Genomic DNA, 26728 nt, shown 5'->3' with positions numbered 1-26728 from the left:
ATCAAGAAATATGAAAAAGGCTAGGCTAAGCTAGGCTATCCTTGCTAGAGATTATGGCCGTAAGTAGCTCAAGTCAACGTCACTCAAAGGTAAATAAAATGCCATTTTTCCTTTATATATTTTGTATATAACATACATGTATGTTATATATGAGTAGCACTTACCATTTTGTTACTACTTTTTAATATGAATATACAATTTTGATGTTTTTACCTGCGGTTTAAAATACATTAGCTAATTAGCATAGGTTTCTATTGTCCGCCATACGACGATTTCACCTTACGATCCCAACTCAGGAACGTATTGACGTTGCATGGCCGGGGTCCACTGTGTATATATAAAATAATATTTCATTTCATTGGATACCTGCTGTACAATATATCAACGTCTGAGATTCACCACCAATTTCAGGATGCAAGCAAGCGGCACATGGTGGACCTCGGCCTCTGTGCCATCTCGAGGCCCATAGACAGACAGACACGCGCAGACACACACACACACACACACACACACAGATGAAGGCAGCTATCGCCATGGGAACGAGCCCCTCGCCGACTGTCGGCTTCTCAGAAGAATAATAGGCAGCAATCTCTCTCAGTCTCTCCCTCCTTTCATTGTCACTTTCTCTCTTTCTGCCTCGCTTTAGGACCACACTTTCTCCTCCTCCCCTCCCGCTTACCGGCGCCTCGTGCATGCCTTGGGCGGTCGGGAGTTTGATTTTCACAGCATAATCCATCCACGCCGGGATTTGTCAAAGCCAAAAAAAAAAAAAAAAAGGAAGAAATGGTAATAATAACCACCATCTCCGCCATACGTTTACAAACAGCCATTGGCCATCTGTAAACTTGGAAATGGAAAGTGATTCAAAGTCATCATGTAAGAAAAAAAATTCAGTTTCTAGATGATAACCAAAATTTGAGAAACAAAAGTTGTGTTTATGGCAAAAACTGTCAAACACTTGTATGGAGATACAGTATTTATCAAAGGTATGCGTCGTATAGGAGTGAATTCAAGTTGTAGCTTGATATACGTGTTAAATTCGTTCCATTACCACGCTTGTTTATGAAGTTACTCAAATAATCAATGAGATATGAAGTAGAATATTCAATTCTGCACTCCAAAAACAGTGGAGCCAAAACGCTGACTCAATTTGGAGTCAATTTGACCCAACTTTCTTTGTTATTAACTCATTCAATGCCAGGGACGTTTTTTCCCGTTTTTCCAGACATTCAATCCCAGATACTTAAGTATCAATTTAATACTTGAGTATCTGACAATTAATGTCCTTAATGTACTTAAGTATCGATTGTCCAGACTCTTAAAAAAACGTGAAAATACGTCCCTGGCATTGAATGAGTCATTCTAAAAATGTTTTAAGATGTTTTGTACAAAATTACACATTTTTGGGTGTCGTTTTGTGCTATGCAACCCAAAAGGTTTTCTCAAATTGATTCAAATATATGTTTTTTTTTTTTTTAGAGTATAAAGATATTGCATAGCTGCAGCCCTAAGTTCGACAATTGTTGATTTCCGTGGCTGCAATAATTATTTTAATTATCAATAAATCTGTCATTATTCGGCTTTAAAAAAATTCTATCCCTTTATTCAAAAACAGGACATTATTTCCAATTGACACTATATTAATTGGAGTAAATTGTATCAAATTGTATCACATTTTAATAGTATTGGAGTGATCCAATATCATAATTCTATTGAGCCCTCTTGTGTTTGTGTTGTATCACATTTAAAGAGACGTTGTGTAAGATTTGACAGTTTTTGGTGCCATATCATATCATATCATATATCATATCGTGCTTGGACTGTATCATTTTGCATCGTAATTGAATTGAGTCGCATCATCATCTCAGTTAGTTATGCTATATCATGATTGTACCATATTGCTGATGATGCGCTCACATCAGTTTAAGCAAATCAGAGAACAAGCGATTTTTCATCGGTGGTATTATATGAATTATATCATAGGCAGGTTATCGACATTCGTATTGGTCCTAGTACCGGCAACTCAAAAGATGGCAAAAGTTACACAAAGAGTTGCTACTACCAGGCTCATAAATTCATAAAAAACAAAATAAAAAAACTACCCTGGAGCTAAAGTTGTTGGGTCCTTAGGCACATACATCTTACAAGATCAATAAATGCTGCAATTTTCCTCCACAAATCCAATTCTGTGATCCTTGCATGACGAGAACGACTCCACCGGTGTGCAGGTACTGTACGTGTTTGCTACCCGGCAATCGCCATACATTCCTAAGACAGATGCATGACGTCTTTGAAGAAAGGAGAAAATAATGAAAAGTGAGGCTTCACAGATGACCGTTTTTTTTTTTCTCCAGCAGAAGAAAAAAGAGCGCAATAGAGAGATGACACTGCTGGAGATGAAAACGGCAACGCTTGTCTGGAGACGGGTCGCTTAGCGTGTTGTCTGACTGGTCACGTGCTCCAAAGCGAAACAGACAATTTAACACCAGTGCAACTGAGGATTCTTACGTTTTGAATCCACACTGAAGGGAAGTAAGTCTGTGTGAGGTAGTAAATATAAATGAATTTAAATTGGGGGTGAAACTTAATGTTAGAATTTGAAACCAGTGTTAGGGCTTCAAATTAGCAATTCAAAGAAATACGTTTCCAAGATAGGGTTAGTTTTGAATTTTGGTTTGACGCCAAGTATACCTTTTCAAACAAGGGTTTGAGTTAAAAATAAGACTAAAAAAACTACATAAAACTACAAATAAATAAATGTAATGCCTGATCTCCTGATCCAGGAGTGGCCAAGTTCGGTCCTCAGGAGCCACAATCCAGACTGTTTTCAATGTATCTCTTCAACCAACACACCTGAGTCAAATCAGCGTCGTTATTAGGATTGTGCAAAGCATGCTGATGAGCTAATCACTTGAATCAGGTGTGTTAGTTGAAGAGACACAATGAAAACAGGCTGGATTGTGGCTCTTGAGGACCGAACTTGGCCACCCCTGTCCTGATCCCACGGGAAACAAAAGTACAATCCAGCTTTCTCAATTACTTGACTAGAGTGTTTTGACTTCCGCTTTGTGCTATTATATACGGAAAACAACTTTAGCGTGGTGGAATTTCATTTGGATACCTCATCACCTCATAAACATCACAAGACTTGGGGAGAAGGAATTCCACTGTAAATGAGTTTTACTTGACAAAGATGCAGGGTCCTCCCCTGTGGGCCTCACCTAGGAATTCCTAACAAGTTCCAATGTTGAAATTTTGATCGAGGGTAAGTGCCACATGAGTATGGACCCAAAGGTAAACAAGACACATAAGTAGAACGGTACAAAGTATTTATGGACAAAAATCCAATGGAAATACAGCAAGCATCAGAAACCTGGAAAACTAGACTCAGAAAACGTGACTTGGAAACCAGACTCACAAAACTTGGCTTGGGAAGTAGAGTGATAGACTACACCTGGAAAACTAGACTTAGAAAATTTGACTCAGAAACCAGACTTGCAAAACTAGATTTGGAAAGTAGAGTGATAGCCGACATCTGGGAAACCAGACAGAAAAATTGACTCGGAAACTAGACTCAGAAAACTGGACTTGGAAAGTAGAGTAATAAAATAGACTGAACACAGGACGAAAAGTTGGAAGCTAGACCTCAGAAAGCTAGACTTGGAAACTAGAGTTGGAGACTCTGAAGAAACTCAAAAGACAGTTTGACATGACACCTTGAGAGCTCAAGTTGTCCAAACATAGTTCTTAAATATTGTCAGGCGCAGTAAAGCAGACTAAAGGACCATGGCAACTCTATAGCAACGGAGACATCAAGAACTAAAACAATCACAACAGTAAATACAGGACCCTATACCAAAAAGATAATATAGATAATAATAAAGGTGACAAATCCATGACCATGGATTAGGGTTTGAAATCCTACCGCTGAAACATAATCTTGTAGTCCATAATTCAACTAAACAACAGGTATCAAACGCAAGGCCCGGGGGCCCGATGTCATCCGCAAAAGCAAATCAAGGTTATCAACTTCCATAATGGTTGCTAAAATCTACACCTAAATTTCAATTTGTCATATGTAATGAAAATTGATACTGAGGTAATACATTCGTTTTTTTCTTGGTACCAAACCCTTTGTTACAGTGACTAGTTTAGGTTAACCGTGGTGCACACAATTTGCAAACTATACACAACACATTTTTATCCTCCGCTCAAAGGAATGTTGCAAAAATCTCAAGAAAATCAACGTAATAAATTCTATTAAAATGCATTTCAAAAATTGTAATTATTATGGTTTGATATGGTCCAAAATTTGGACAATGACTGTTTATGTACACAAAATCTCACATGCTCAGCTGCAATCACACAGAAATGTCAAAATTTTGATATTTTACATTTTTCAATCATCTGCTGGAAATTTCAGCTCCTTAAATCTATTTTTCCCAATTGATTTTTTTACGATATCATAAAGAAAATGAAAAGAATGTCCAGAATTTGTAATGCCACAAGGGTTAAAATTATAATTGAGCTATCCATAAATATACACAATTTATGCAAGAATAAGAGGACGTAGATTTTTATAGTTTCGCAGTCACAAAGAAACTGCTTTGGGACTACAAGGTTCCTCCAAAAGTTGCTAGTTTGGTGCGCTTCAAAAGCTTCTCAACTGCTCCTTGTTTGTCTTTCTGTGAGGAGAAAGCGCTTGAGTCAGCACTCAATTTACCTTAATGACATTAAACAGCCCACGCGGGAGGCGCAAACACGCAAACGTCAAGTCGTTAAAGCAGAAAATGACACACCGCGGTGAACAGACAGTCAACGGAAGCGTCCGCGTTGTCAAATTACGTGCCAACGTCCGCTGGTGCCCGCGTCACTATTCGTGTTAATGATGTTTTCAAAGTGGGGGGTGTGCCTCCCCTAGGGGGCGCTATTGAGTGTAAACATGTGCTTAGCTTAGCGACTTTGCTATGCAGGCGATTTCATTGTGAACCTTGGAGAATTGCTGGGGGAAGTTTTTTTGTCCGTTTGGACCGGTGTCAGAGACAATTTGAAACCCTAACACAGGGCTTCAAAGTTGATGAAGAAACCTTAATTCATTCAAGAAAACCTTATTCAGAACTTTAGCATGTTTACTCTTGAGAAAAAAATAGAGCATTATCTTTTGTTTCAAACCATACCTCTGGTTTCAAATTCTGAATTTAAAAACCTAACTGAAACTCCTCACCCTTACGCAAGACTCGAACACTGTTTTAAATCCTTAATCTGAAACCCTAATTTGGCTTCAAATCCAAATCTTGAATTCCTAACCGTATCCCCGAAACCCTCATTTATGTTTAACTCATTCACTACCATTGACGACTATAGACGTCAAAGGTTCATTTTAGCTGGGGTGGCAGTGAATGAGATAACTTATTCGCTGTCTGCCCAGTTGTAAGTATCATCGAAGTCAGCGATGAAGGAGTTAAAATGGCGCCCAAGCCATAGTTTGTTCATTTACATTTCTGCACATTTAAAAAAGCCCTACAATATATTCAACAAACTTCTTCGTAGCAAATATAAATAAAAATTGACGACAGGCCACAAATGACCCCCAAGCCATAGCTTGTTAAATTACTTTATGCATATCTAGAAAAGCCCTACCAATATATTCAACACATTTCTTAGTAGCAAATGTAATTTTCGGTTTATGCCCCGGGCCATATAAAAACAGACGGCGGGTTGCAAACGGCCCCCAAGCCATAGGTTGTTAATTTACAATTTTGCATATTGGAAAAGCCCTATAATATATTCAACACATTTCTAAGTACCAAATGTAATTCCTGGTTTATCCCGCATGCCACAAAAAAAATAGACGGCGGGCCACAAATGGCCCCCAAGCCATAGTTTTGACACCACTGTTATAACATAGCTCTGTTTTGAGACACTAAGCTTTGTTTAAAGCCCAAGCCTTGAAAGCGAATTTTTTGCTTGAAACCCGAGTTAGTGACCCTGACCCTAACCACGTCATGAAATACAGTATTGTAACAATATTTTTGAGATACGTATCCAAGATAATATTCAAAGAGGCCCCATTGAGGACGGGAAACCCAAAGAAAAAACAAAATGCACTTGCAGAAGCGAGGTTTGACGCCTGACCAAGGACACAAACATCTGGAGCGCAGAGCACGCGCCGAGCCGAATAAAAACAAAAATTTCTGCGTGTCGTAAGCAAAACTCCGGCCACGAGTTGACCTTTGACCTCTTTCCTGTTGCCCGGCCGCACGGTTTGCGGTGTGACGCAACGGCAATCGCTTCCACGTTTCCAATTGTGTGTACATGCTTAACGCGTGTGTGTACCAACAGAGTAAAGTTAACTCCAGCTGGAACTAATTATCTGCACTCTCACTCTCGCACACACGCACTCACAACGAGACACAAACACACACATACACACACACATGTCTTTTCCTCTCTCGTACCCCCTGACTTCCTCCTCACTGACATACCTCATCTTGTTTTTTTTGTTGTTTTTTTTCCCATTTAAGCCACCATCACGTTCAGTACTCACAATGCAGCGCAATGACAATATTTGGAGCGTTGTGTCCCTTATCGAATCTGATATTTAGGAATTTATTGTTTCAGCTATTAGTGCATTAAATCCCTCAAATGTTTGTAAATGTTTTAAGAGTCCAGAGAGTCTATCGTTTGTAATGTATTTATTTCATTTTTTTTTAAATGTTTGTTTAAATGATGGTTGAAAAATGTCTGGTACTTTAATTAATTATGAACTAAGGTAATTGATTACTTAGAGTAATTGATTAGTTTTGCACATTAGCTCCTGAACAATTTTTGATTAATTATAATAATGTGCCAAAGTAATCAATTACTTTGAATAATTTATGAAGTAATCAAACAATTTAGGAACTTAGATACTAAAACAATCAATACTGTAATACTTAAGTACTAACGTAATAAGTGACTTTGGTACTTTTGTACGTGATCGATTTTTGATTTATTATAATTAAGTGCCAGAGTAATGGATGACTTAAGGTAATTAAGTGGTAAGTAATCAATTACTTAAGGTAATTGATAAAGTAATCAATTACCTGAGATACCCTGATACTTGTATTAAATAATCTTTTAATTTATTACTTTCCTACTTTCCTGATTGATTTTTGATCGGTTATAATTAAATGCAAAAGTACTTGATTATTTTTGGATTATTATAGTAAGCAATTACCTTAGTACTTAAATTAAATTACCTCAGTACTTAAATTACTAAAGAATTACTTAAGGTACTAAAAAACGGAGTCATAAATGAAGTACTTAGTAATCAATTACTTTAGCACTTCAGGACATAATTACTTACTCTACCTCAAGTAAATATTAAAATTAGTAAAATAATCAATTATTTTAGGTATCTAAATACTAAATGGTCATAAATTACTTTCGAACGTAAATATTAAAGGAGTCAATATTTTAGATAACTGAGAACTAAATTAAACAACTACTTTAAGTACTGTACAACTAATGTAATTGGGTAATGAAGTAGAAATCAATTACTTAAGTACTTCAGGACCTAATTACTTAATCCACCTTAAGTCATTATTAAAATAATAAATTTCTTTAGTTATCTAAATACTAAAAAGTAATAATTTACTGTAAGTAATTAAGTACTAAGATAATCGAAAAGTTTACGGAATTTCCTCAGGTAAGACCACTACTTCATTACCTTGTCTACTATCAGCTAAGTTGAGACCCTTCTTTAGCCCAATTTTGGACATTAAAAAAAAAAAAAAAACAATAACAAGAACTAGCTGGAGTTGAATGTCTGAACTCTTAAAAAGCATAAATATAGATGTTGGGATTGAACGAGTTAATAATATCCAGATACACACACACACACACACACACACACATGGACGGCTCAAGCAAACGCAGGCACGTTTGCGTAAAACTCATTAATGTGTATAGTCCCTTTTAATTAATGCTCAAAACCTACAATACAAATGTATCGGGATAATTTAATTTGATGAAATGATCAAACTACGATCAGGGTAGCTTCAAAACAAAAACAAGAAACAAAAAAAAAAACAAAAAAACCCACCAAAACTACCAAGAAACTTTTTTAAACACTTTACATTCATATTGTGTTATCAAACACATGGCGACATGTTGCAAAATCAAAACGTATGATTAAGACGTGAAGAAAAAAAGCATCCGGTTGTCATCATCGCTGATGACCATCAGCCGCGTCGTACGTGCGCGATGATCGGCGCGTCCGGGTGTAACCGACGCGCGCGATGGATCGGCATCCCCGGTAGCGTCCGGTCACGTGACGTCGGCGTGAGCGTGCGTGCGTGCGCCAAACTTGTACGCGCGCGTCAGGAAGGGCACCAAAGTAACTTAGCGGTGAAAAGTGCGAAATGATTGAAGACACAGAACGATCGTCAAAATGAACCGACCTCTCGCCGTGGATCAAAGTGGGAAAAGCGCGAGCGTCACGCGGAGCGAAGCATCCCACGCGTGGACGACGGTCGGCCGGGTAAAGGCGGCGTCGGTTCCGAGCTCTCCTCCGCGGCCGAACGCACTTCGTTCAGAGGCAGGCTGAAGACGCTCCAAGTCCCCGCTTGGTTCTGCCAGCTCAGGGAAACCACATCCTGTCACATTATTCAGCGGCGCCTCCTCCTCCTCCTTGTTATTCTTCTTCCCCCTCGTGCCTGTGCGTGCGCGCGTTCACGTGATCGTCTGGATGCGAGTGTTGTGACCCGGCAGCCTCCGGTCGACGTCTGCGGCGCGGCTTCCACTCGACTGGATGAAGAATCCATCTGAGGAGACGCAAGGGGGAGGAGGAGAGATGGGATGGGGGGGATTTGGGAAATACCAGAGTTGGAGGAAGGGGGCTACATGTTTTTTTTTTGGTTCTTTTTTGTAGATGGATTCAGGACAAACCATTTAGTCTGATGGGAACCCAGGATTTTTTTATTTTTTTATTTTTTGCTGTACTACAATAAAATGTACTTGCACATCCGCCACAGTAGGTGGCAGTGGTGCTTCTATTGAAGATATAAAGCAAGCAAAAACAATTATCTTAATAAAGTTCCATGTTTTAATTTGATCTCTTTGTTGTTTTGCTCTCTTTTCTTCAGTGTTATAAGGTTACAATGTTATTTGTAGTTTATTTCATATTTCTACCATTGTGTTTGCGTGTGTGAAACAGGATTTGAAATGAAACATGGGATCATCTTCTCATCTTCATCTTTTCCTCATATTTGATTTACATTTTATTCAAAATAAAGCATAAAAGTGGAAATTTATGAGTCCCAGACTGATTCGTTGCGTACGTGATATGTCATCAGTAGTATAGGTTTCAAAAATGACAACGTTGAGGAGCGATCAAAACATTCTTTTATTATTCATATTTCATACAGCTTCATACAGAAAGTCCTTCTGGCCACTGTTCAATGTCATGCTGGAGCGTCAAATCTTGACTATTATTGGTCGCCAGTGGTAATTTCAAAGGGACAGTCAGATTAAAAATTTCAGTAGCAACGCTGCGCATTGTCTACTAATTCCGTATTTTAAAGGGAAATGAGTCGAGATCTCAAGGAGGTTGTTTGGTAAAAAAAAAAAAAAATATTTCAAACTATTTCAAGGAGCGGCGGCCATTTTGCAATTTGCTGTTACTTGCTACTACAGCTGAGTTTGTGCATGTCACGTGACCAAACTCAGAAAACGGCTGAACTGTGAATCGTTGTCACCTGACTAATTGTGATGTCATATTTAGTTGTCAAGTAGCAAAATGGTCACCCTATCATATTCCACTAATGCAATGGTTACATAGAACATGATTTTGCAACCAGAAAAAAAAGGTTTGACTTTCCCTTTACAATGTAAAGGGACCCTGATTTTACTTTAAAATGTAAAGTTTACATTTACCGACTGTTTACTTTTGTCCACTTGTTTCTCTGTAAATCTTCACTCACGTCAAGCATCAAAGGAACTCTCCATAATGAACATGTTTAATAGACATTGTTTGTATTATTGTGGAATGATTAGGAAATATGCTGCAGTTCACATTTATACTTTTGACAGTTGAAAACATTAAAATGTTCAACCCTGATTGATACAAATTATTACCGTAGATTTAACAACAATACAGTAGCTATGATAAATGGCTCCAATAAGATATGAAAATATTAAACTAGATAAATATTACATTATAAGGTGATTTACAGAAAGTGGAAGTGAGTTTAATTTTAGAACCTCGTTGGTTTAAAAAGGTTTCTTCATTTCCTGCCGTGAACAGGAAACAACTATCGCCGTAATATAACATTTTTGGAGCGATGCAGCAGTGCCCTCTAGCGTTCAATATGACAACCATCAAAACCCCTCGGTCCAAATACAAAACTTGATTTTAGTCATGTTTTGTCACTTTGCTGTAGTTTGTTAATAAAAAGGTACATAAACATCCTAATATTACTTTAATTTATTTAATATATACCTTTTATGTATTGTGGTTGTTGAGCTAGACACAAAGTAACGAAATCAAATGTCCAAACATTGGTTGTGAAGTCCGGTGAAATCAATTTTATTTACAGAAAATTAGTTATTTATATTAAAGCCCCCTACACAGGCACAGGGTGCCTACACGCAGAAATGGAAAGAACAATAGGTTTTAATCGACTTCATTCACCTGCATGTTAAATCACTTAAAAATTCAAACTAAATATTTAGTTATCTTGCTAAGATACGAGGACTTTCACTGGCAAATAAGATCCTTTTCACACGGATATATAGAAGCTGGGGTGGAGCATCTTAGGCTTTTTGCACGACCTTGTAATTTTCTCCCTTTTCCTGCCCCCCTTCCCTTTGCAAACAAAAGATGAGTGAATTTCCTTCCCCGCTCTCGCGTTATTTCCAGCTTGCTCGCTTGGTGCATTAGGCTGTCAGTTTCCATGCGACTGCTGATGATTTCTTGAATGGTGCTATTACTTCACATGTCATGGTTCTTACCTCGTGTGTACCACTTTCTTTCTCCGAGTGTTTCCGGAAAAAGTTTAAATGACCAAATATGAATGTTACATTGTCTTCTCAAGCAGATCTGACAGAAAATAAAATACGCTGCATATATTTTTAATTTACCAAAGATAGATGCGCTATCATTGCTTTAAAAGGTCGGGAAAAAAAGACAAAAGGACCACATTTTGTTTTCTTCAACCTTGTTTGGCCACGTGACGTCTGCAATATGAGTGATGATTGGTTGTTACCTGATTTCCTTTATTCAAATTCCACAAACGAAGTGTTAATGGTGCCCAAACTACGGCCAGGGGAATACATTAAAAATTATGTTTGAAAGGGGAAATCAAGTGAAAACAGTTAAAAATATAATTGTTTTTTTTTTTTTTTTTACACAACAATATATCATCAGAACTGTAGTGAATAAAGATAATTTGGTTTTAGAAGTAAAATAAATTGTTCATGTGCCAAGGTCCACCTTACAAAGATCTCACGTTAATAATTCTCATTTAAATAAATAAATAAATACATCACTTTCCTGATTGATTTTAGTGTTTAATAAAAAAAAAAAAAAGCCAAAGACAGGCTCCTGTGTCGTTTCATTTGTATTTGTCATATGCAGCCCCAAATTGATAAAAAAAAGGACACCCCTTACTTAAAACAGCGTAGATTAAATAAATGAATAAATAAAGCATCATTTAAATAAAACAATGTCCCAAGTAAGCATTGTTGCCACTTCCTGTCAAGCTGACTTCCTGTTAGCCCCTCCAATCATCTGAAGTGCCTGCCACACTGACAGGAAGTTACTTATGCAAATGTAACAGAAGCTCTCTGATCAAGTTTGCATAATATTTACCAGCGGGCTTGTTCCGAAAGCACAAGTGGCGAAGAGAGGTCACATGGTGATGTACTGAAAACGTGATGTCACTGCTAGGCGAGGAGGTGCATTAGAGACATGACATAGCTATGTGACATCATCACTTCATTTACATGAGCTGCTGGCAATGAGAACTCCAGTAAAAATGTATTTTTGATTAAAAAAAAATGCTAAAAAAAATAAAATGGTTTGAATTCCCTCGAATTTTTTTGTTTCATAAAGTTCTGCCTGAGGTGGACGTGTTTTATTAATTTGTGTCTGCCATGAAATGGAAATGGATGCAAAACAAGTGAGTAAACAACCAAGTGATAATGGAGGTTTTAAGATCACCATGAGTAACAAGTTTGAAACACTAAGCATGACTTTAAACCCGTTTTTGAAACAAAGGCTGTTTTGAAACTCTAACCCCGCCCTGAACAACTAATTTGACATCCTAACCTTTAGCACAATGGTATTTGAAACCCAACCCGAGACTTGAAATTTTGGGTTGAAAGCCTCAACCCAGCCTTGAAACTGAAATATGAAATCCTAACTCTTAAAAACGTGACTTGAAACCCTACTTTGAACCCATAACATTGGCTTGAAACGCTTTTGCGTCTGGTTTGATGTCCCAACAGTTGCCTTGAAATTAATCCCTGACTTGAAACCTTACTTTAAAACTCACCATAAAGTCAAATCCTAGCCCTGGTTTGAAACCCATGACTTGAAATGTTAACCTTGCCTTGAAACCCTCAATTGAAACTCTAAATCTCATTTAAAACCCTAATGTGAAATTCGAATTCTGCTTTGAAGCCATAGCCTCGGATCGAATCTTTAAAAAAATCCTAAACCTGGTTCTAAATCCTTGTCTCAAAGAAACTCTTATTTAAAACCCTGTTATTTTAAACCGTGATGCTAGTTTGAAACTTTGAAATCCATATTTGAAGCCTTTGATACCCTAACCCTTACATGAAATCCTTAACCCGGCCTTAAACCCTAAACCTGCTTTGAAATCATATATTGAACCCCAAACTGTAATTTGATTGCCATAACCCTTTTGAAACTCTTAAACTCAGTATGAAACAAAAGATCCAATTTAACCCTTGCTTAAAACCATAATCTGGTTCGAAACCCTAACCTGAAACCTTAGCTCTTGTTTGAAACCCTATTGAAGACTTGAAGCCATAATTGATAACAATCCTAACCCATGAACAGTATTTTGACCATTTTGGGGTAACGTTTCCACATATTTCCATCAGTTTTCTGGCACACTACCGGGAACGCCATACCTAAGATACCCATGCCACGTTGAACTTTAACACGATGTCACCATCTGGGTGAAATTTCAGCTCCCTAGTGTTTTCTTTCAATGCTTTCCCTTTGAAGGGAAATACCTTTGATCTAAAGACCAAAGGGCGGCAAAGGGTTGAGATTTACAATCAGTTTGAGCTGTCTCTGATCCTGTCCAATGCGGGGTGGCAGAACCCCCCTTACAGGGTCAAAGCCAAAGAGGACACGTCGTCAGAGGAGGCGGAGGCGGCTACGTGCTGCTCGCCGTACGACGCCGACAGAAACCTGCGGGTCCTCCGCTCGCCCGTCTCTGAGTACCGCATCCTGGACTTCCTGGGGGAGGGCACCTTCGGCGATGTGGTCAAATGCTTGAAGATGTCCACCAGGGAGGAGGTCGCTGTCAAGATCTTCAAGGACGTCGACGCCCCGGACAAATTTCAGAAGGAGGTCCTGAGCAAGAGGTTAGATTGACGACATTATTGAAGACTTGATTTGATCGGCTTCTTTTTTTTTTTTTTTTAAGGCCAGCAAGCTGAAAACGTTAATGGATTTCGACACGGACAAAGTGAACCTGATCCAGTGCAAGAGCATCTTCGTGGACAGGATATTCATGTGTCTGGAGTTTGAGATGTTGGACATCAACTTGTGGGACTTTATGAACACCAGGCCCACCAAGTGCCTCCTGGTCAAGGAGATACGACCCATTCTGCATCAGGTACCTTTGCCTTCATTAGTGATTTTGTTTTGAAAAACTGAAGTGAGTATCTTCTCCCTGCCTGGCGCACCCCTGAATCATGTTTTCGTTCATACTGAGTTCCGTAGCAGCTTTTCCGGGGGTGTCTGTCACAGTAAAAGTCATTCAAATATTAGAATGAACAAACATGTAGCATCCATCATCATCTTTGTATCACAACCACTTATAAACGTAATCCATTTTGGTAGAAAAGTCTGTTTTTTACTTTGAGTGTTCGTTGGTTGGCTTCAATATGTCTGTTTTGCTCCTCTTCTCGAGCTTCCAAAGCGTTTCGTTTCGTTCCAATAGAAATCTCATGAGAACAAGCTCTCGGGTAAAAACGAGACAATGTGACCTGCGAGTTCAAAACAAACATGGCGGGACGAAGGTGTAAAAAATGTTTGTAAGTGGTCAAGGTTTTGCTGAATATAAAAGTAAATGGATGATGAATAATATTTTGATGTAGTAAAATTAGGGGTGGGAATCTGACAGTTTGACGATTCAATTCCCATTTTGGGGTATCTGATTCAATTCAGAACCAGTTTTCGATTCAAAACAATTTTTGATTCAAACCAATAAAAAATGATACGTACGTGTCACGTTCAATGTGAGGCCTTCTAGCTGCCGTTACTGTCCAACTGGTGATTTGATTGACTATCATACCTAATATACACACACACACACACACATATATATATATATATATATATATATATATATATATATATATATATATATATATATATATATATATATATATACAGTATATATATGTATATATATATATATATATATATATATATATATATATATATATATACAGTATATATATATATATATATATATATATATATATATATATATATATATATATATATATATATATATATATATATATATATATATATATATATATATATATATATATATATAAATAGCAGTCTAAATGGCATTTTTACACAGAAAGATTTTTGATACACAGTTGTTGAAATATTTTATCAGTATATGTATGTTAAGTAGTTCTATCCATAGTTTGAGCTAGCTCAATATTGCTGGACCCAAACGGGTATGTTTTAAAAAGCTAAGCTAGCAAGCCTGGCTAATGCGGCTTTTATAATTGAATACCATGTATTCATGTCTTCAGCTGGCCGTGGGCCTGCATTTTCTGAACAGTATTGGACTTATCCACGCAGACCTGAAGCCCAACAACATCATGATGGTGGAGCACGTCAACCAGCCGTACAAAATTAAAATCATCGACTTTGGCTTGGCCCAGCACGTCTCTGAGATCGATCAGGGCCAGCATATTCAGAACCGCCGTTACAGGTTAGCCAAAGTTCCTTTGCCTGTTTGATTCCACTGAGATCGTCACTATGAATGTGTTTATTTTCAGAGCTCCGGAGATCATTCTCGGATCTCCCTACGCGGAGGCCATTGATGTGTGGTCTCTTGGTTGCATCGTTGCTGAGTTGTTTCTGGGCTCGCCACTTTTCTACAGCACCTGCGAATACGATATGGTAAGCTCTCCTTCCATTCGAATTCTGACTGAGGTCATAAGGTTGCTTCAATCTTTTTTTTTTTTTTTTTTGGGCCACAGTTGAGAAAGATCGAGTTCATCTTAGGCCACCTTCCGCAAAGACTACTCAACATTGGGGTCAAAACTTCTCAATTCTACAGGAAGGAGAGGGGCTTCCAGTCATTTCATTGGAAACTAAAGGTATACTGACTGAAAAATGAAAAAAAAAAATCAAGTGGTTCATGAGGCTTAATTTTACCATCAGCACAGATGCAGTGGAAATTGAATACATTTCCATTGCATCAGCCTTTTTCTTTATCTTTATTCCAAATTAAGCAACGCGAACCCTTTCATTTCTCCTCTAAAAGGAACTCTTGGTTTGAAGATGCAGTGGGAATTTGATACATTTCCATTGCACTAGCCTTTACCTTTAGTGCCATTTAAAGGAGCAAAAAACATCAAAAGTGGTTCACGAGGCTTCATTTTCCCATCACTAGAGATGCAGTGGAAATGCATTACCTTTCCGCTTCACTTTATCTTTCAACCAAGAGTGCCATCTAGAGGAGCAAAAAAATAAATAAATAGAAAATAGCAAGTGGCTCATGAGGCTTCATTATTCCATCCCCTCACTAGGTGGTAAATGTCTCAAAATGTTGACTATGTTTCTGACAGTTTTATGTCACTTCTGCCTAGACACCCAACGAGTATGGCTATGTGGCCTGCACCGACAGTTTTATCAACTCTTTGGATGACCTTTGTAAGGTACAAAGCTTTATTCTTTATATTAATAGCATACCAGCTAGGAACACGGGATGAAAAATGTCATTTTCCTGAGTAATTGCATGAGAATGCTGCAGCCGAGGTGAAAATGCCAGATCGGAAGAAATAAACGGGGGGAGATTAATCCAGAGATAGAGGTAATAGGATGGAACATTTGTTTGCTAGTAGCTAAAGATACTGCCTCAGTTTCAAGCTACACATCAACCGGGAATGCAACAAGTGTTGCTAGTCCGATGTCAAGGCTTAGCAATATGCTTTCTACTTCGCAATTCGATTATTGCGGCTTCATTTTATCGCACGGTTTTCATTTATGACCATACATTTCTATTGTTTGGTTACCTCACCCTACGTTTTTAATGTTGCTATGCGTGTGTGTGCGCGTGTGTGTGTGTCTGAGTGTAGTGGTTTTTAACTCTTTCACTGCCATGGATGAGAATTCTCGTCTTTTAAAATAGTAATAAATACTAAAATTCTCGTCAAATATGTTTTTTAATGGAGGGTAGCTGACGTCCTTGACTAATGCTTACCTAATAGAAGACAATTGAGGACTGTAGTGAGATCTGTGAGCATTGGATGGCAGTCTTTCCACACTTCAACACAGTTATTACCTTCAGTACATTCGATTCAATATATTCTGTCGGCCTTGAAAGATAAGTGAAAATGCAAAATATACTGGCCCTCTAGAGGTTCCTTCTTCCAATTCCCTTGGCAGTAAAAGAATTCATGTCAGATTTTGGCAATTGGAAGTTTGATTTAAGATTTTTGTGTCAATTAAACTTTATTTGCTATCTGGTGTGGCCACGATGGATGGATGGATGGATGGATGGATGGATGGATGGGCAGACTTGCCTTTGGTCTCTTTTGAGAAAAAGTCAAAAAATAGTGAGGAACTACGCAAAGTAATAGCCTCAACAGCCAAGAATGAGTCACGGCTATCGAGTCCAAATCCATTTGAAAAACAAAAACTATAATTTTTGCTCGTGTCTCACTCTTAAAGCTTGGCAATGTGTTCCGGTCCAGGTCAGACAAGTGGTCCACCTGTCAAATGAGGACACCACAGCAGAAATCCAAGACCAGGAAATCTTTGTGGATTTGCTGAAGGAGCTTCTACGGCCCGACGCCAACCAGCGACTGATCCCCGATCAGATTCTCCAGCATTCCTTCGTCACCATGGCGGACCTCGGGCTCAGGCACGGCAACAGCTTCTAGTGAGTTCACGGCAAGGCGTTGCGGAAGCCGCCCAAGTAGCCTTAACACTGGATTTATTCTGTTCAAGCATGAAACTGAGCTGCGAAATGATGCAGGCCTGTCAGAATCCGAGTTCCGGGACTCAGGCGGAAGCGCCTTCGGCCTCGCGCCACCAGAATGCACGCGCTCGTCCCACTTGGCAGATTCACCAAGAACATCCCGACATCGTGGGGATCTCGTCGCGCATCTCCAGCCTCCTCAATCTGGACAACCCCGACTTGGATCTATCGCATCGGCTCCATTCGGTCAAGCTAAATAAGCCGCCGCCCCAAGAAAACAAATCGCACATGGCAGGGTAAGTGTCGCAAGATTTTAATTACAGTTCGACCCATTTAGATTTTTTTTTAACCAATTCCACTATTCTGGCAGAGAATAAATACAGATTACTTGATCTAATTATTTTGCCTCATGACTTAATTGGAATCAAGTCATTCACTGCCCGCCCAGTGAAACGGGATCTTTGGCAATCATAGAATCACAGAATGTGCTAAATCACGGGTGTCAAACTCAAGGCCCGGGGGCCAGATCCAAACTTGCAAGTAGTCTTCCAAAAAACAAACATTTTTTTCCCCGTTCTCTCTTTCGCACAGTTTTTGCCGGCTTCCGATTTCAAAACTAGGTAAGTGTGTGACAAACACATTTAAAACAATTCCGACCCTCTGACAGAAACTATAACTATTATGTGGCCCACAATAAAAATGAGTTTGACTCCCCTGTGCTAAATCTTCTGCAAAATGATTAGATTAAGTCAGTTATTTATTGCAAGTTGAGAATATTACTTGGACAAAACGTGAAGGTCCAGTACAGACCATTGAATTTAAAAAATAAAGTCATATTTAACGGTTGGTCTGTTTGGATTTTTGACAGTTTTTTGTTTTGTTTTTCAGAGAACCACAAAAGAAAGAAGATCAGGAGTCAGTCCAGGATCAAAGAGGTATGTTAGCGCTCACTTTTTGCAAACGAAGCAGGATGACATCATTTCTGTCACTCCTACAGACGCTTCTACCAGGATGACCGCCAGAGTGGCTAAATCAGAGCTTGCAGCGCTGAACAGCAACCAGTACGTTTTGGGCTTTATTATTTTGTCGATTCCTTTTAAGATGCCTTCCCAATCCTTCATTTCTGACTTAAAAAAAAAAAAATCACCAGAGTGCCTACAAATACCAACCGAGATGGAATACAGACTACAATCGCCACTGGTGACCAGACACTAAAGGGTAAGCCATTTGTAATTTCTGAGGGATAAAAGGGATCTTTTTTTTAAAAATCAATATCAAGACAATCAAACCAAATTCTAGACCTGATTCAAAACTCATTTACAGTAAAATGATGGCTATGATGGCTATTATTTTTTTCCAGCAATAATCATTTCCATACAATGAAGGTAATGAGCAAGGCTGCTCAAGCTTGTTATAATTTACTACCGTGTACTTGTGTCTTCAGCTGGCTGTCTGTCTGCGTTAACTTGAAAGATTTGGACTGTTTTAAATGGTTTTGAACAATTTGGAACCCTTCCCCCCCCCCAGAAATCCCAAACACCTCAACTGAATCCTCAACCATCAGCATGGCCACTGCAGAGTCAGCCACGCCAAGGAGCATCAAGTAAGACTCGATCATTTTATCATTTTTACCTACAGTAGAACTCCTCTACAATGAAATCGTGTTTGCAGCCAGAAATGTTTTAACAACAGGGAGCTTTTCACAGTGGCAAATATTTGTCTTGGACGTAAACATAAAAAAAATGTAGTGTGCAATCTGACTGAAGTTAAAAACAAAAATATCCAACTAGCCCACATTGAAAAAAAAAAATAAGAGAGCATTTGTTTTCATACTTCCATTAATTTCTTGCATGATGTCTTTCACTTTTCTTCATCCATCTTTCATCTTTATTACTTTTATTCTGTCTTCAAGTGTTAAACTTGGTTTAGGCTTGACGCGCCCGTGACCTCCGCGTGTCTAATGATGTTATTCCGGCAACCACACCCAGCCGCGTGTAGTCTGCACAGAACAGTTTTTCTGCAACGCTTACCTTCTGGAATTTCTGTGCGAGCAGAAAACATGGCGGACGAACTACTGCTTATGGAAGTTTGACGGTACAAACACCATTATGATTGGTCTGAAAAGGACTACCGTGACCTAAATACCGTAAGCAACTCCTGATGAGGAGTCTGTTAAAAGAAGTACACTTGGAAGAATTTAGATCGTTTGTACCGGAATTCTCTACCTCTGTCATAGAGTGGTGTTATTTGTATGCTGTAGACACCATCTACTGCCACCTAGAGTATGGGAGAATATCGTCTGACTGTGTGGGAAAGCCGCTCTGAGTATTAAGTGGTACAAAACGCGTGCCGGTGCGTCAAGCATAAACCAAGCTAGACTTTTGATGCAGCCTTGTTTTTGCTATATTGAATTTCAATGCAAAGGAAATGTAGAGAAAAATATTTCATATTATGCTACAGGTGGATTTTTCCTCATAGGGGGAAATAAGAAAGAGGGAAAGGCTTCAATGCATGAAGATTATTTCACGCAGCTTTTTTTGCACAGGCAGGTTTTGTTGTAGAGGCGTTGTACTGTATGTGTTTTTATGTCATTCACCTTTCATGGTTTTGCTGTTCCAGAAACAAGAAGGGGAAATGGAGGGCTGAGCTTGGCGGTGTCCGTGCACTAAAAAGTTGGTCTTAAGAACTTACTGTACACATTTTGCGATTATTTCATTGTTTCATCATTGCTCATCCGCACTGTGTTCAATAGGAAAAGAAAGATCGAAAAGGAGGAGGTCCACTTTTCGAGCCGCAGCAAATAGTACAAGGTCAGTGTAGCGCCTCCTGACCAAACTTCGGAATTGCACGCTTTAGTTGGTTTGGACTCTTTTAGTGCCAAGGTGGTATCAGAAAAAGAAATCTCTCGATGGTCAATGTATTTAGCATTTTTACTCATCTTTCAAGGCCGACATCAATCATGTGTGCTATGGCTATGTATAAATATTGGTGCTAAACTTGCACATGCAACATAGACATAAGCCGTCTATTGCCATCAATGGTAGAGAATGAGTTAAAATAGTTGAATAGTTGAATGTCTGGCGAAAATTTGCGATCTTGAACAACCGCAACCCCAACATCAGTTACCTTCCCCCACAACGGCAAACGTTCGGCCAATAAGAGAAGGGGAGACACGGTCATTGTTTACAAACCATCCGCCCAGAATACTTTACTTTTTTTTTTTTTTTTTTGCAGGGACTCACCAATAAGAAAGAAGAGAAAAATGAACCCCAAAGATGACCTGGAAATAAGTAATACGGCAAATACCTCTGTCAGGAAAACAACCCAATCCACAACTAGACCTACTGAACCCAGTGTGTAAGTACCAGAATCTTACACATACACAGTGTTTAACTTGATATAAAAGTTCGATCCCAATCAAATATGATGCACTATATTTTTTCAGAAAGACGAAATCTGATGGGGCCCCGACAAAAAACAGTAAGTCAATCCACTCACCTTGGAAGGACACTGAAGTGCAAAATTGGCTTGAAGAGTCTTGAAAGTGCTTCATTAGTCTGCGTAACAGCATGTGGCTTGTCTCCACCTCTTTCCCCAAGAAATTCCAAAGAGCAAAAGGACACGCAACACTTACTCGGCCTGGAGAAGAAGAAGAAACAGATCTGCGCGTAAATTGAAGCCGAACGCCAGCAAAAGAGCTCAGACCAAAACGCAGCCCCCTTCTGGAATTACAAACTGCAGTGGGTAGGTTGGATCATGTCATACACCCACGTCATACCCAGTATCTTTTTTCATCTCATCAATTACTGTAGAAATCATTCATAAGCACCACTCAAACCAAAAATTGTTTGTATTATACAACAGTTTCAACTCGAAGGCCAAGAAAAAGAAAGATGAGACCTGACGCTGTCCATACACTTGTACGGTAAGTTCAACAATCGAAATGTATCAGGCCGATACACAGCCTTCTTTCAATGTTTCATTATTCACGATGGCGATAAATGTCGATAAATGTATCAACTGCTCTTTTTGGAGCAGTTTTACCATCGAGAATTAAAAATTACTGATTAAACTAATAGAAAATTGTGATTATTGAATGAAATTAAAAAATACTGTATTAATAATTGGTAGGTCTTTCGTCAAAATGATCTGTCATTGCTATTTTTGGAAAAAAAATTGGTGTATCAAAAGTATTTGTGGGATAAGACAAAAATACTTATAATGGAATCGGTCTGAAAAAAGTAGTTGTATTGAACGTCCTTGTACTAAAACATTGGCAATTTCTGAACTCATTTGATCCTAAAGACAGTTTTGCCTTTTGACATTTTTTTTTTCAATACAAGAGCTTTAAGAAATCCTTCACAAACTGTCCTTATTCAACTCATTCAAGCCCAAAGACATTATATATATATATATATATATATATATATATATATATATATATATATATATATATATATATATATATATATATATATATATATATATATATATATGAACACGCCTTGTTCCACAGAAACATGCAAACAGCTTTTACTCATTGACGCTAGCTATAATTTGTATCGAGTTGACAGTATAAAATAAGTAAAATAAATAAAGTGCATCTGTATATCAAAAATGTAGAACAAGATAAACTGTCATCTCAAAGAGAATTGTACTGCAATACAATTTATGTAGAAAAACTGTTGAACAAATGAAAAATATATTAAAGATAATTCTCAGTATGTTTATGACAGACAAGATATGAAAAACGTTTTGAAGTAAGCAGCTAAATTCAGAGTGAAATGTGTGTCAGGTTGCTAATCTTTTTAGCTAGGTTTGTTAAGCTTTTGCTTTGTTCAACTATCACAAGAATGTGATGATAGATTGTTTTTTTTCTCATTTGAATGATGTCATCAAATAATCTCCAAAAGATCACTTTACTTACTAGAAAGAGGACCTGTTTCACTTTTAGTGATCGGAGTCTGGTCCAGCAGAAGCTCAGAACCCAAGGAGACTACCAAATCTAAATCTGATTGGAAGTACATGGTATTAGATCATGAATTATACCTACAGCACATAGCGCATATTATTTGTTTTCATTCAGTGTTTTCACCTTTCAGGACTGCTGATGGTCCCGACAGTGTCTCAACAGAATGTAATTCCCGGTGGAGGTTCAGGTATGACATCTCAAAATTTGCCCCCTCAAGCGAATCTAATAACTTCAACCTCTTTTTTTGTTTGTTTTTTTTTTGCGTAGGCTGTCCAGGGTATCTGAATGCAAGGAGTCTTCTAAAAAAACTAATAACTAAGCTAAAATGGTATGACCCACTCTGAAGTTACAGGATGATATTAATTTTTATAACATGAGCAGTAAAATCTTTAAATGTATTAAGACATAAAAGAAGTTAGCAGGTAACATAGCCAGTTGTCTCACTTCATGAATCTCTTGATTCAATCTCGCAAGTAATTCTAAAATATAAAGTAAAATGATTTGTTTGATAGTTTCAAACGTTTAGCTCACAAGACTGTGTTGTAAAATTGTATATTAATGCCGCAGTAGTTCGAAATTCATAAGTCATGACCTCAGTTTTCTTCCTCTATTTCCCAGAACAGCCAATTAGCTAAGAACAAAGATGTCAGGTGACCAGCTGCGGCATCCTGAACGCAGTACCATCTTGTGCCGACAGATGACGCCAAAGCACCACAATTTACTCAAATCTTTGTTTTTCATTAAATTCTTATGCTGCTCTTCTGTGACAGATGCAGCTTAAACTCTTTGTGGTTTTACATGTGTTTAAAAAGTGATTTTTTTTATATAAAATCTGAGGTTTATTTATTTATTTATTTGAGAATTTTAAAGACCGTGTTGGTGATGGTCCTTGTGTCCAGAGATGGGACAAGTCAAAAGATTGCGCGTGTTTGATGTATGTTTTGTTTCCGGCGGCAGACACCAGCAACAGACATCTGTTTGAGGGTAGAAAATAACCAAGCAAAACGCTAGGAATATGGACTTAAAGGTCACTATTTGTGGAGATGCTTTGTGGTAAACTCACAATTGCAATGTTACCAGTCAGCGATAACAAAACCGGAAATTGTTGAGAAAACGGGTTCCAATCAAGAATTGAGTTATTTTTTAGGGTGTTTATTGATAATTGATTTGAAGGTTAAGATTTCAAGCGAGCATTTCAAAGGTTAGGATTTCAAGTAAGTCTTTCAGACCTCTATTGTATTTTCAAATTAATTTTCACAATCCACCATGTCAGTGTTGACACTGCAGCCTTGCTCCCCCAACCACGTTTTGTTTTGTGCCACCCTTGCTACTCAGTGCCTGACAACAAGAAGTCACGATGATTGACACGCTATTGAAAAGTTCTCAGCAGCAGGAAAATGTTTTTCAAACAAACATTCTAATATACACAATGTGTGTCTTTAACACCGCTGTGTGTCTGAGAGACATTTATTAGCAAGCTGTCAATGATCAGCATGAAGGCCTCTTTCACTATTGCAATTCAATTAGCGCTCCCGAAGGCCCCTTGGCTTGTGGTCATGTGACCTTGTTATCCATATATTCACAAACCGCAGGGTAAAAAGTATGAATTTTAATAAAACAACTATGCTTATTTTGTGCCCTTCTTTGTGAAAGGTGTGTCACCTTTTGCTGATTTGATGGCTGTCGTCGTCATGGAAACGTGTTTTAGTTAGACCCCGGCGGCCAAACTAATCCCGCCATGGCAGCTGCCCGGATTTTTTAATCTGTGTTTTTCCTGCAGACAAAAGCCACCGGCCTCCCACCTGCCGCGATGGGCCGATAAACTTCGATAAAAAAAAAACCAGATAGCAATCTGACCCGTTTAATTCCACTAAGGCTGTCAATGGAACGCTTCATACACAGCAATACATTGAGTTTTGGGGTTTGGAATTGAGTTATTAAAACAGAATTCACGCCTGGGTTACGGTTTCAAAAGAGTTAATTGACAAACATCTTCCAACTTCCACTTAGTCGACTGCAACCAATCGTGCGTGCCGCCGTTAATCCTCTCCGACCGTCACATGACTGAGCACATCAGCCTAATCGTCATGAAGAAATCGGCAAAGGAAGCCGGCTTTCTGCACCCACTTAAGACCAATACAGTACGGCACTTATATTGTGGTCTGACTTTCACTTTAAAACTCTCATTTCAAATAGGGTAGCACGATTATGGGGAAAATTATAATCACAATTATTCTGGTCACTATTGAAATCACGATTATTAATCATGATTATTCATTATGTTTGGCCAAATATGTCTATTGTCCTTTTTTTAAACAAGCAATGTATAAGCAAAGCTTCAAGGCTGGATAATTACGAATAATAATAAAATAAAATAAAGTAAATAACACAAATTCACCCAATACATGACAAAAAATTGGCACACAGCTAATTTACTTGCTGAGTGAAAACCAATGAAAAAAAAAGAGAGCCAAGACCATTATTAACTTTCTGCATATTTTAATCTATTAGCAGTCAAAATGTCATTTTCAGTCATTTGAAACTGAATTTATTCAAATTTTTTGTCCAATGTCCAATTTTTCAAAATGGGTGTATATTGACAGCTAGCATTAGGAATCAAGTGAGAAACTCAACGCCATTTCACACTGATAAATAATATCTGAGGGTGACAAAATAGGTTTTTTAATGCAAAAATGTGGGAACATTGACCCCTGGTGGTAGGATGACAAAGTGCTTGATTTGACATGTTCTGTAGCCGCCTTTTAAAATCTTAATATCACCAAGAATTATCTTAATTAATCGTGGCAGCTCATACTCGATCGTGATTCAAATTAAATTAATTGTGCAGCCTTAATTTCAAACATTACTTTTGCTCAAAATCCTAACCCTGATTTTACATTGTAACATTATATCAATATTGTCTTAGAACTTTTAATAGACCCTATTTAGAAACCGTAATATATTTAAAGTTACGGACAGGCAAATGTTGACACCAGGTGTAAGTTTAAGTGTAAGGTTAAGATTTGAAATAGGAATGGGTGAATATTAATCCCAAATTTGGGTATCATGTTGATACCTAGTCTATTTCAAGGTATCGGTAATTGCAATGGCAGCCAGTGCTAGTATCGCAAGGTAGAAACCACAAATTAGAAGAATCAAAATGTTCAATTCCATAACATTTTATGGAAACCATTCTATTTAAATATGATCTGTCATGGTATCGATTCATGGCATCGGTGACTGCTTAAGAGTTGAGTATTCACATTGAAAAACAAAAAGCTACCAAACATCCAGGGTGACCGGTTACAGTCAGCTGGCTAAGTAAGCGCTAGGAGAAGTTAGCAAGGTTGTGTGTGGACATTGAAACTGACAAATGTCTTTGTAATCAAATTAGCCTCAATTAGCGTCGTCCCTTTCAGAACGCACAATGAAGAACGTAGTGGGGGCGGATGGTAGAGGCCTAGTCTGCCACCCAACATCGGCGTCCCCCAGGGAGGCACCCAGCTGGGACCGTGTGGCTAATGGACTTCATGAGGACATGATGAGATGGCGGACTCCTAGCTTAAAAATAATAAAACAGCCAAAGGACAATAACTGGACATAAATCAGAGGCGAAAAAGTTCAGTTGCAGTAAGGGGCTTAAATCCAAGGTTGGGTTTCAAGTTAGGGTGTCATGCCCAAGAGCGTAGGAACCCAAATTAACCCTAATCCTAAAAAGACTGCATAGAGACAAGGTTAAGGTTTGGGAGTTGAGATTCAAGGTTTGGTTTGGGTCCACAACAAAATTAAGGTTTCAAATCAGGGTTGGAACAGAAGACAAGGATAAAAGTTTCCAATGGGGGTTTCAACTTGAGGACAGGATTTCGGGTTAAGAACTGAAGACAAGGTTAGAGCGCCAAACCACGGTCATGGTTTTCAAGTTAGGGTTTGAACTGATCCTTTTAAACTTAGGTTAGGGTGTTAAAAATTTTAGGGTTTCAAATTAGTCACAAGTGCGGTTGAAATATTCGGTTTGTGGCTATGTATCAAGAAGTCTGGCTTTAAATATGAAACACAGGTTAGGTTTTTTTAATTACCCTTTCAATTCAGGGTAAGGCTTTTAAACAAGGGTTAGGGTTGGAAGCAAATGGTAAAGTTTCAAATTTGTGTTTCAAGCCCGGGTTCGTGTTTCAAGTTAAGATATAAGATTTAAAATCCAGGTTTCATGCCAGGGTTTGTATTTTGGGTTAAGAAACTTGGTTTCTTAACTTGGTTTCTTAACTTTCTTAACTTGGTTTCTCCCCCCCCCAAGGAAAGAGAAAACATTTCTTGCCCCCCCCCCCCCCCATCACACCAA

The 26728-nt window shown here is 38.3% G+C and overlaps 3 protein-coding genes across 3 annotated transcripts in view; 2 read left to right on the top strand and 1 right to left on the bottom strand.

Moving 5' to 3' along the window:
- Window positions 1–8761, bottom strand: part of rftn1b (raftlin, lipid raft linker 1b) — an 82871-nt gene extending 74110 nt beyond the window's left edge. The window contains exon 1 of the mRNA XM_088411753.1: window positions 8445–8761. The gene's annotated coding sequence lies outside the window, so the exon portion shown is untranslated. The remainder of the gene's footprint in view (window positions 1–8444) is intronic.
- Window positions 8762–12053: 3292 nt separating this feature from the next.
- Window positions 12054–17382, top strand: LOC148426401 (homeodomain-interacting protein kinase 3-like). Its single transcript, XM_088409645.1, has 8 exons — window positions 12054–12164; window positions 13337–13591; window positions 13668–13859; window positions 15022–15203; window positions 15271–15394; window positions 15475–15594; window positions 16087–16155; window positions 17194–17382. The coding sequence occupies exons 1-8, from the start codon at window positions 12144–12146 to the stop codon at window positions 17380–17382; spliced, it is 1152 nt and encodes a 383-aa protein (XP_088265771.1). The 5' UTR covers window positions 12054–12143.
- Window positions 17383–17450: 68 nt separating this feature from the next.
- Window positions 17451–23084, top strand: LOC148426400 (uncharacterized). The gene is made up of 15 exons (XM_088409644.1): window positions 17451–17716; window positions 18309–18355; window positions 18418–18481; window positions 18571–18638; window positions 18948–19023; window positions 20040–20092; window positions 20173–20230; window positions 20655–20777; window positions 20866–20900; window positions 21020–21164; window positions 21285–21345; window positions 22375–22448; window positions 22523–22579; window positions 22660–22720; window positions 23011–23084. The coding sequence occupies exons 1-11, from the start codon at window positions 17451–17453 to the stop codon at window positions 21322–21324; spliced, it is 975 nt and encodes a 324-aa protein (XP_088265770.1). The 3' UTR covers window positions 21325–21345; window positions 22375–22448; window positions 22523–22579; window positions 22660–22720; window positions 23011–23084.
- Window positions 23085–26728: the final 3644 nt, after the last annotated feature.

The sequence above is a fragment of the Hippichthys cyanospilos genome, chromosome 3 (genome assembly GCF_059441005.1).
Source record: "Hippichthys cyanospilos isolate Australia breed blue-spotted pipefish chromosome 3, RoL_Hcya_1.0, whole genome shotgun sequence".
NCBI classification, from domain to species: Eukaryota; Metazoa; Chordata; class Actinopteri; order Syngnathiformes; family Syngnathidae; genus Hippichthys; species Hippichthys cyanospilos.
This window is presented reverse-complemented; position numbering and strand designations above follow the sequence as displayed.